Genomic DNA, 10,628 nt, shown 5'->3' with positions numbered 1-10,628 from the left:
ATATGGATATAGAAAAGTCAGTTAAGTCGCTTCCACAGCTCAAGGGAACAGTGGGTGACTGATTCTGCCCTCCCTCCGTGGCTCACGTGGCTCACGGGAGGAGCTGTAGCTAGCTGAAAGTCGGTACCAACATTCCGGTGCAGACTGGCAGTGCTGCTGCTGTGGCCAGATAGGCCCTCTGATGTGAGCAGCGGGGCGAGTCACCTGCTCCCATCCCACGTCCTCTAGGTCTGGGTGGCCGGGGTGGTTGATTCCTCAGTTCGTTCTGATGCAGGTCTTTTGAGGAAAACTCGGAGACCTTGACCCCAGACTGTTTCCTCCTTGGGCATCCGTCTACCCACTTTTCAGGTTTTGAAATGGAGGAGGGGAAAGGTTAAATGATTTGCCAGGGTCACAGTGCGAGGCGGCAGAACGGAGATTTCCACTTGGGCCACTAGCTATTTAAAATGTACATCATGGCGATTCGATATACATTGTGACATGTGTACAACTACAAAACGAGTATTTTTAAAAGCGGATTATGACACGACCTCTCCCCCACCCCCAATCTAGTTAGTTAACACACCGCCATCTCACATTGCACTAAATAAAATAAGGCAGGCAGAGGAAGAGAAATAAAAACGGCAGCAGCAGCAGCAGCAGCAGCAAGAGTAAAACTCATAGAAACCGAGAATAGAAAAGTGGTTGCCAGAGACGGGGCTGAAGGGAACAGGAAGAGGTTGGTGTAAGGGCACAGACGCCCAGCTATAAGATGGATACAGTCTGGGACTCGAATGTACAGCGTGGTGACCACAGTTGGTAACAGGGTCTTGTAGAATTGAAATGTTGGCTATTTCCTCACCTTTGAAGCTATAGAGACCTGGCACTCCAGCGAACCCAGGCCGGGGGTCCTCATCACAGCGCCTTTGGACATACCTGCCCGACTTGGGGGAGAAACTTTTTTGGGGATGAGGGGGGAGTGTGGAGATATTACAAGACCCTCACTTTCTTATTCTATGGGTGAGCATACATCTTCAGAAAATTTCTCAGACATGGAGAGGAGGCTATGTCCTCTTTCTAACCTGGCCTTTTCAACACTTTGGCTCATGTTAAGTCTTTGAAATGATACGAGCTGTGCTTTTCCCCCCCGTGAGTATGCTTAGTCGTAGACCAGTGGTCGGCAAAGCCAAACATCAACAGTACGACGATTGAAATTTCTTTTGAGAGCCAAATTTTTTACACTTAAACTATATAGGTAGGTACATTGTTATTAACTTAATTAGGGGACTCCTAAGGTTTAGGAAGAGCCACACTCAAGGGGCCAAAGAGCCACAGTTTGCCGACCACGGCCCTAACCCTATGGGCTGACCCCAGGTTTCTCGGAACTGCACCCATAGCGTTAGTGCTCCTACCTCCTTGAGAACAGAGACCCAACACTGTAGGTCATGACCAGTGGTGCATTTCTCTTGGGCCTCCTCCTCTCTCTCTCTCTTTTTTAAAAAAATACATTTTTATTGATTTCAGGGAGAGGAAGGAAGAGGGGGAGAGAGGGATAGAAACATCAATGGTGAAAGAGAATCATTGATCAGCTGCCTCCTGCATGCCCCACACTGGGGATCAAGCCCGCAACCCGGGCATGTGCCCTGCTCAGGAGTCGAACAGTAACCTCCTGATTCATAGGTTGACACTTAACCACTGAGCCACTCCGGCCTGGCTTTTTAGGTTTCCTTGAATCTCTGAGATGATGTTTTTCACTGATACTGCCAAGTTCTCAGCTCTAATAGTCATCTAATGGGATACTATAGAGAAAAAAAGCAAGCTACATATGAAAACATGGATAATTTATAAAATGCGGACTGTTTGACTCCATTTATATTGATATTCAAAACCAAGCAAAAATATGGTGTGATAAGGCTATAAAACTATACATTTCGTAAGAGAAAGGATCATGTTCCCACCAGATGAGGCAACTAGATGAGGAGACCGTGGTTAGGAAGGAGCACCTGCCATGGGGGAGTTTTCTGTGGCCCCGGCGACACTCAATTCCTGACCCAGTTCATAGTTACATGTTCACGTTAACACAATTTCAGATGTGCATTCGTGTTCTGTGCTCTTTCTTGGTATGTATGTTAGTTTCCACCAAAATAAAAATCCCACAGCTATACACACACAGGAAATAACCCGGGGAGTCTGCTTCAGTGAACTGGTCAGGGACAGTCTCTCTGAATGCAGAGAGATAATTATTTTTATAATTATGTCAGATGTAAGATTACTTTAATAATGATGATATATAAGATTATTTTTATAATTATGACAGGTGTAAGATTATTTCTATAATTATGTCATATGTAAGATTACGTTTATAATGATGATGTATGTAAGATGATTTTTATAATGATAACATATGTGAAAACATGTCATAAACTCGCAGTACAGCGGGCTATGTGCCACGGTGGGAGTGCTGGCAGTTTGCAAAGAGTCTCTGAGCAAGGCCTTCACGTACCATGAATTCACGTTGGAGAGGAGAAGGGGAGTCCCGAATTCTACAGTACAGATTTTTGAGTGAATCTCTCTCTCTCTCTCTCTCTCTCTCTCTCTCTCTCTCTCTCCTACTCCCTTCCTCTCTGAAATAATTTTTAAAAATTTTTTTTAAGTAAAGAAAGGAATAACACTAAGTCTCAAAAAAAGTCTTCCAGAAAATTGAGGTCACCGGTGGGAAGAGTTCTGCTGGAGATAGCTGGCTGTGCCGGCGGCATATTGAACGCACAGAACATTTTATCTGTGATGTAAGCTGTCACAGGACCAGGGACTAAGCTATTGGCTGCTCATTCTCCCTTGAATCCTAGATCTCCCTCCCTAGCCACTGCAATGGCCATGCTACCCTCTCCAGACCTCAGAACCGCAGGGAGGCGCTGTCTAGGGAACTGGGGGTGTTTTGAACAAGGCAGAGATTCCCAGAGAACCCTTGGGGGTGGCAAGTCTCAGGGTGGACAAGACGCACACAGGCTCCCAGAGACACTTTTCTTCTGTTCTGTATTGGCTCTGCACGCATGGTCTGAAAAGCTTCTGTTTTCACAGCCTTCACGACGGTAGAACTTCTCTGCTTTCAACAGGCCCCCGTCGCCCAGAGCTGTGCTCCTCCCTCGCCCGAGGGAAAAGAGGCCGCTCTGCGCTGACTGTTCTTTCAAACCTGATGGAGAAGAGACTGTTCTTTCCGCTGGATCACTGGCCTATGTCCTGTGGGTACTGGGACAAGCCAGGAGCCTGAGGCTAGCGGTGCCCATGGGGCCAGGGACTGTGCTTCTCCATCCCGTTGACTCGCCTCATCACGCGTGGGATCTGCCAGGGCTCAGAGCTCCGTCCCCTGATCCGGTACCCACACCAGCCCCATTAACCTCTTCAGAAAGGTCCTTATGTGGAACTATCTGGATTAGCAATAAATTTCAGGATATTTGGCTAAATTCCCTGTGGAGAGTCAATCCGTCTTCTTTAAAAGTAATAACTAGGGCCCTAATCGGTTTGGCTCAGTGGATAGAGCATCCGTCTGCGGACTCAAGGGTCCCAGGTTCGATATCAGTCAAGGCCATATACCTTGATTGGGGGTGTGCAAGAGGCAGCTGATTGATGTTTCTCTCTCATCAATGTTTCTAACTCGCTATCATTCTCCCTTCCTCTCTGTAAAAAATCAATAAAATATATATTTTTTAAAAAGGTAATAACTAGAAAGCAAATCTCCATTCAAGAAATGTAATTTTTAGTATTTTGCCTAACATTGGAAATGCAAAGCAAAAATCCTAGCCCTGATCTAACAGCTTCTAATCTCACACATATGGATGCCACTGAAGACCTCCCTGGTCACTCTGAGTTTAAATAAACTCTGGCCTCATTTCTGGTGTAATTGTACCTCCGGAACGCTGTGATGGGGAGAGGGGCATCCAGATAAAGGGGCTGTGCAGACTTAGGTAAGGTCTAAAGCAATCCTGAACACTTCTAAGTCATGGGTCTGAAATTTATGACATAAAAATAATTATTATGGGGTGAGCTAAGAGGATAAGAAAAAGGATTAGAGGCACTGAGAGAAGGAACAGAGTGGGCCCAGTAAGAAAGTCAGGAGTATCAACCCGCGTGGCTCAGTGGTTGAGCATCAACCTATGAACCAGGTTCAATTCCCGGTCAGGTCACATGCTCGGATTGTGGTCTCGCTCCCCAGTATGGGGAGCGCAGGAGGCGGCTGATCAATGATTCTCTCTCACCGCTGATGTTTCTACCTCTCTCTCCCTTTCCCTTCCACTCTGAAATCAATAATAAAAATATATTTTAAAAAAGGAAAAATCAGGTATTTTGAGATATTAAGGCCAGGAGGCAATTCCCGGTCAGGTCACATGCTCGGATTGTGGTCTCGCTCCCCAGTATGGGGAGCGCAGGAGGCGGCTGATCAATGATTCTCTCTCACCGCTGATGTTTCTACCTCTCTCTCCCTTTCCCTTCCACTCAGAAATCAATAATAAAAATATATTTTAAAAAAGGGAAAATCAGGTATTTTGAGATATTAAGGCTGGGAGTATGTGAGGAGATTTTAGGAGAAAAGTAAGTCAGTGGAATGGGTTCATTAAGCAAAGAATCCAGGTGGGTCAGGAAAGCAGGAGAGAGAAGTCTGTTCTTTAGGAAAAGTGGCATAATCGCATCAGAGGAGCGTAATTAGTGAGGAGACGGTCCTGGCAGGGGCAGAAGGAGAACCTGTCCGCCTTTCTGGTGGCTGCCGTTGGCGAAAGAAATAAGGATGGAAGGAAAGAGGGAAGATCTCAAATTGTGGGAGAGAAGAATATAGAGAAGCAGAGAAGACATTAAATGTCAGGGCGATAAGACGAGCTAATGACTGTGCACAAGGCAAAAATCAGTCATGCCATCTGTGTGTGTGTGTGTGTGTGTGTGTGTGTGATGCACAGATACTTAATGGTGCTATTTCACAGCTTCACCCAGGTTCTAGTTCATGGGTTTACCTCTCTTCCTCCTTCTTCCCTTGATGGGAGAGCTGGTGTGCTCTTTGGGATGCAGTGGTAACTTCCAGTACATCATGGCAAAAATCTCCTTGATGCATCTCTCTTGTCCCTGCCTCATCAGCCCACATCTGGCTGAGACCACAGCCCCCTTTGCTGTAGACCTACATTGTACCTTAGGGCAGTGGTCTGCAAACCACGGCTCGCGAGCCACATGCGGCTCTTTGGCCACCTGAGTGTGGCTCTTCCACAAAATACCACATGTGGGCGCGCACATACAGTGCGATTGAAACTTCGTGGCCCATGCGCAGAAGTCATTTTTCAGCCTGGGTGAGTCTATTTTGAAGAAGTGGCGTTAGAAGAAGTGGGGGTTTGGGCAACCGGAGACGAGGTGCAGGCGGGCCGCGGGATACACAGCGGGGGAAGCCTGTGCGATTCATGCACGAGTTGAGTGAGCCAGTCAGTCAGCTGTCTTATGGTGCAGTGGTTAGTGCTAGTCAAGTCCGCAAATCGCGCACGGGTGACAAAAGTACCTACTCGAAGCATAAAGTTACCTGTATTTTTCCAACCAGCTGCAAATCCTACAGGTATTTTTGTCATCCATTTAAGAATTGTAATTCTTTTGTATTCGTGGCTTTATTATTATAAAATGAAACCTTTTTTTAGGTGCCCTGTTTGACATGGCTACAAAGAAGAGGCAAAGAAAAACGGAAGACGAAAACCATGAATTTAAAGTTGAATGTACCTACCTATATAGCTTAAGTTTAAAAAATTTGGTTCTCAAAAGAAATTCCAATTGTTGTACTGTTGATATTTGGCTCTGTTGACTAATGAGTTTGCCAACCACTGCCCTAGGGCAATCTGCTTCCTTCCAGGTGCTGTTTCTCCCCCTATAGGGCTTTGCCCGAAGCATGGACACAGACCCTACCCTCAATTCCTTGCAAATAACATCAGGGACTAAGCTGAGATTTCCATTATAGTTTGTTGAAGGCATGGCAATAACCGAGGGAAGCTAACAGAAAACATAGACTAAGATCCTGGCTATGGCTGTTCTTGGAATCCACTGGCTCCGTCCCTCCATGGGACCTTGACATTCAGCCACCTACCTACCTGGACGCATAGTCCCTCTCAGAGTTCAGGGAAAACCCACTAATGCCCAACCTGACAAGGCAGGGGGAAGGGCCAGCTGACCTCCCTCCAGGAGAAGTAATCCCAAACTTCTCTCTGCTAACAAAAGTCTACGTCTCACCCGGGTTGGTGTGGGTCAGTGGTTAGAGCATTTGCCCACACACTGAAGAGTCACGGGTTCGATTCCTGGTCAAGGGCATATACCTGGGTTTCGGGTTTGAACGCCGGCCCTGGTTGGGGCAGGAGCAGGAGGCAACCAATAATGGATGTGTCTCTCTCACATCTCTGTCTCTATTTCTCTTCTTCTTCTTCCGTCATCCTTTCCAGTCTTTCTAAAAATTAATGGGGAAAATCTCCTTGGGTGAGGATTAACATACAAAAAATCTAAGTCTCAACTCCCAGACCGGGAAGCAGTTTCCTCCTCGACTCTCATCTCCCACCCTAGGGTTTGCTTCATTCCGGGATGACTGACAGTGGGGGACCACTCCCCTGGGGAGAATCCTCTGTCAGGACCTTTGAGCCTAACCTTCCCCTTTCCCTAGAGCAGCGGTTCTCAACCTGTGGGTCGCGACCCCTTTGGCGGTTGAACGACCCTTTCACAGGGGTCACCTAAGACCATCCTCGTATCAGATATTTACATGACGATTCATAACAGTAGCAACATGACAGTGATGAAGTAGCAACGAAAATAATTTTATGGTTGGGTCACAACATGAGGAACTGTATTTCAAGGGCCAGAAGGTTGAGAACCACTGCCCTAGAGGCATCGGCCGTTCTGCCTTCCAGTTATCTGCACTCATGCTCTCCTTGCTTTAATGAGCACCTTGGTGAGGATGTCTGAGTCCTACCTGCCCAGCCCTGATCCCCCCTGTACTCTCCACCGTGTGGAATAAAGAAAAGGTCATAGAACATGACATGGGACATCCTGAGTGGCAGGACGGAAATAAATCAGGGCCAGGATGTGTCCAGTCCCTCTCCCGAAATGTGCCGAAAGGGAAATGACTGGTCCCTAGAAGCAGGAGAGTCTCTGAAGGACTTCCACAGTATCCCCGCCCCTCGCCCTTCCTGGGGAAGCCCCACCTGGTGGTGTATAAATAGGCACCTCAGCTCCTGCCCTAAGCTACTCCTCTCTCCCTCCACAATGGACAGGCCCCTCCTGTGGGGACTCCCTGTGCTGCTCTGCTGCTTCAGAGGTGAGCCCCAGGGCTGACGGTTGGAGAGACGCGTGGAGGGTCCTGGAATAGGTCAGGGTTCCCACCACAGAGGTCCTCTTAGGGGAGCCCTGGGGCACCAGAAACTGCCATTCCAATGCCGTGCCTTCCACCTCAGGGCATCATGTCCCTGGGATCTCACCAAAGCCATAGCTTCTGTCCGAGCCTCCCCCACTCCCCCCAGGAAAAAATTGATGGGTTATAAGGAATTGAGAGAATTTTCACAGAAGCTGGGAGCTGGGACTTGTTAAAACAAGGTCTGCAGAGAATGTATCTCTCTTCCCCCAACAGTACTATCTGGGTCATTTATGAACAGAGAAAATGCAGGTGAGTAGGAATGGATCAGTAGTGGGGGAGGGGGAAGGTTAGAGGAGGGAGGAGATGAGAGGGGCAGGGCAGGCCTTGGGGATGGAAAGGAACCAGAGGTAGACCCAGACTTTGAACACCCAGCAACCTATTCCCGCAGGAGGGGGCTGGGGTGGGAGCTGGTTTTAGGTTTGACCTCCTAACATGAACAGCAGCTGACAAGGCTTAGGGCGAGTTAATAAAGGACACGAATGAGGGAAAGTGGAAAGGGGGACGTTGCAGGCACTAGCGGGCCAAATCCAAAGTGTAACTACGTAATGGCTATCAGATGCTTTAGCCATTCTTCAGTGGGGAGTTAAAGAATGACCCCAAACCCAGGAGAGATGCAGAGCTAGGATCCCTCGGGGAGGTTGCAATAGTTACTACGGTTGCAGCAGATGAGCTCTGTTGACTTGCCTATCGTCAGCTTCCAGACAACACGTGGGTAAAAGCCACATAGGGTGGGTTAAAAAGAAGAGAGTGAGATTTAAAAAAAAAAAAAGAAGAAGAAGAAGAAGAAGTGTATTTCCCTGTCTCCCCCTGGTCTGTGCTGCGTCCTAGAAGAACGGGGAGGGGAGTCTGAGAGGCCCCGTACAGGTGAAGAGCATTCAAGTGGTGGGGAAGGAGCACGAAGGGGTCGTGAGATAGGTGGTCAGGCTCCGGGGGGACAGACATGGCCTAAGGTGGCTCCAGGTTAGAGGATGGACCCGGGGCACGGCAAGGATGAAAAGGGCAGGTTTGCGTCACGTTCCGTTTCTCTTTGCCAGCGCAGGCACTGTACGAGCAGCACCTCTATATTGATAAAAGCAAACTTTTTGGTGAGTATGAGGAGGGCCTGAGCTGGTGGTCTCAGCCTTCACTTTGCTCCTCTTTCTGTGTCTTTCCCCTCCCGTATTTGTCAGACTAAGGCTCTTGAGACCACAGACCCCACCGCCTGTCTTGGCTTAACCTCTGCCGAATCCCAGCCTGAAACGGGGAGGAGGTGGGTCCTCCCAGGGCCTGTGAGAGCTGCTCTCGCTTCCACTTCCCTCCTCTCCGGTCCAAATTACAGACACTGTCCAGTGCAAGATGTGCCACATCAGGTTTCCAGGGCAGAGATGCTCCAGAGGCAGGGGGATATGTCATGCCATGCCGGAGGAGGCTTGCACAGTTGGGAGGATTGCTACAAGTAAGTTGTGGGTAGCGGGAAGGAAAGAGGGGTGAAGGAAGCAGATGGGGAGGTATCAGCCAGAGGAAAGAGGCGGGGCTCCTTTCACTCCTGGCCATCTCAGCTCTGAGAGGCTGGTATCTCCACCCCCACCATATGGCAGAATGAAACTAGATGAGGGTGACCATGAAGGAAGGGATGGGATCTGTAGCTAGAGAGCCAGTATTTCCAGAAGCCCGAAGAGAGCAGGGGAGAGGTGACTGGCTGGAGAGCAGCTGGGCGTGGGGCAGGGCGGGCAGCTCCGTGTCTGTGTCTCTGCCTGCAAGTCCTCCTGGGTGGTTTTCAGCTGTGGAGGCAGAGGAGCTGTGAGCAGCAGTAGCGACGGGCTTAAATAGCCCTCAGTGGGTAAGACTAAGCATCATGACTTCACCGATCGCCTACCCTTGGTGCTAAGTGATCCCTTGGCATTTATGGCTCTTCCTGAAACCAGTGCCGATTCTCGACAGAAGCGTCCGCTTTGGCAGCCCCAGGATAGCTGCTGGCATTGTTTCTCCACCCCCAACCCTTTCTCCCCACTCCTCTACCATGGCGTTTGGTCTGGGAAGCCTCCGACCAGCAGCACCTTCCAATTCTCCCCATTTGAATAACACAGCCTGACACTGCGACCCGAGGTCGCTTTCCTCGGCTGGGGTGGTCTGGACAGAAGGTTCTGGGTAGGCGCCTCTGTGCTGATGTTTCTCTTCCCCTCTGCAGGTGACGGTACTCCGTGGTTGACCTTCATGGGCTGCCTGAAGAACTGCGCCAACGTGAACAACATCAGATGGAGCATCTACCTGGTAGAGTTCCGGTGCTGCAGGAGCTTTGACTTTTGTAATGAACTCATCTAAAATAGCTGGCCCTTCTGGGGTTCCACCTCCAGGTGACATGGTTGCCACGGCCCCTTCAGAATCCTTTCCTAAATAAACACATTTCAGGTTGCAAAACACGCGGCTCTGTCTTCTTCATGGGTAAGAAAAAGCCCTCTCCTTTCTTAAATTAAAAAATATGTATTTTTATTGATTTCGGAGAGGAAGGGAGAGGGAGAGAGAGAGATAGAAACATCAATGATGAGAGAGAATCATTGATTGGCTGCCTCCTGTACGCCCACCCCCCCTACTGGGGATTGAGCCCACAACCTGGGCATGTGCCCTTGACTGGAGTCAAACCTGGGACCCTTCCAGTTCACAGCTGATGCTATATCCACTGAGCAAAACTGGCTAGTGCAACCACCCCCTCTCCCCCACCACCAAGGAGAGCTCTACCAGAGAAAGATGTGGCTCACGTTACCAGCGTATTGAGAAGCTAGAATTAGTCCTCTTTTATCCCCATTAGACACTTCATAATGAATGAGACTCAGCTACCCTCCCCTATTTCTTCTTATGACTGCTTACTCTTTGCACTATCAGCTGGCTTTCTCACTCGCTGCCATAGTTAGAAGAGGAGAGCAAAATAAGGTCTGTGGGGAGGAAATAAAAGGAATGGGGAGTTGAAGAAGGACCCCAAACCCAGGGGAGACGCAGAGCTAGGATCCCTCGGGGAGGTTGCAATAGTTACTATGGTTGCAACAGATGAGCTCTGTCCTCTTCTCAAAACCCAAGAAGTTGACGTCCTCACAGTTGGTCATGCATGACAGGATCGAATAATAGTATATACTCTGCCCTGAGGAGGTGCAAGAGAGGGAACGCCACTGTAATGCCTATGTTTCCTGCCACCGTATTCCTAGGACCCACCTCTCTTCAGAGCCTCACTGATTTTTCCCTGAGCCCAGATGAGCCACAAAGA

At 48.9% G+C, this 10,628-nt stretch overlaps 1 protein-coding gene across 1 annotated transcript; it reads left to right on the top strand.

Moving 5' to 3' along the window:
• The first annotated feature begins 7,216 nt into the window (after window positions 1-7,216).
• On the top strand, window positions 7,217-9,789 carry PATE1 (prostate and testis expressed 1). The gene is made up of 5 exons (XM_015571336.1): window positions 7,217-7,297; window positions 7,607-7,642; window positions 8,428-8,478; window positions 8,712-8,828; window positions 9,561-9,789. Exons 1-5 carry the CDS (start codon window positions 7,246-7,248, stop codon window positions 9,692-9,694), a joined length of 390 nt encoding a protein of 129 aa, XP_015426822.1. The 5' UTR covers window positions 7,217-7,245; the 3' UTR covers window positions 9,695-9,789.
• Window positions 9,790-10,628: the final 839 nt, after the last annotated feature.

The sequence above is a fragment of the Myotis davidii genome, unplaced genomic scaffold, assembly GCF_000327345.1.
Source record: "Myotis davidii unplaced genomic scaffold, ASM32734v1 scaffold148, whole genome shotgun sequence".
Lineage (NCBI taxonomy): Eukaryota > Metazoa > Chordata > Mammalia > Chiroptera > Vespertilionidae > Myotis > Myotis davidii.
The sequence above is the reverse complement of the archived record's forward strand: the minus strand, read 5'-3'. Positions and strand labels throughout refer to the sequence as shown.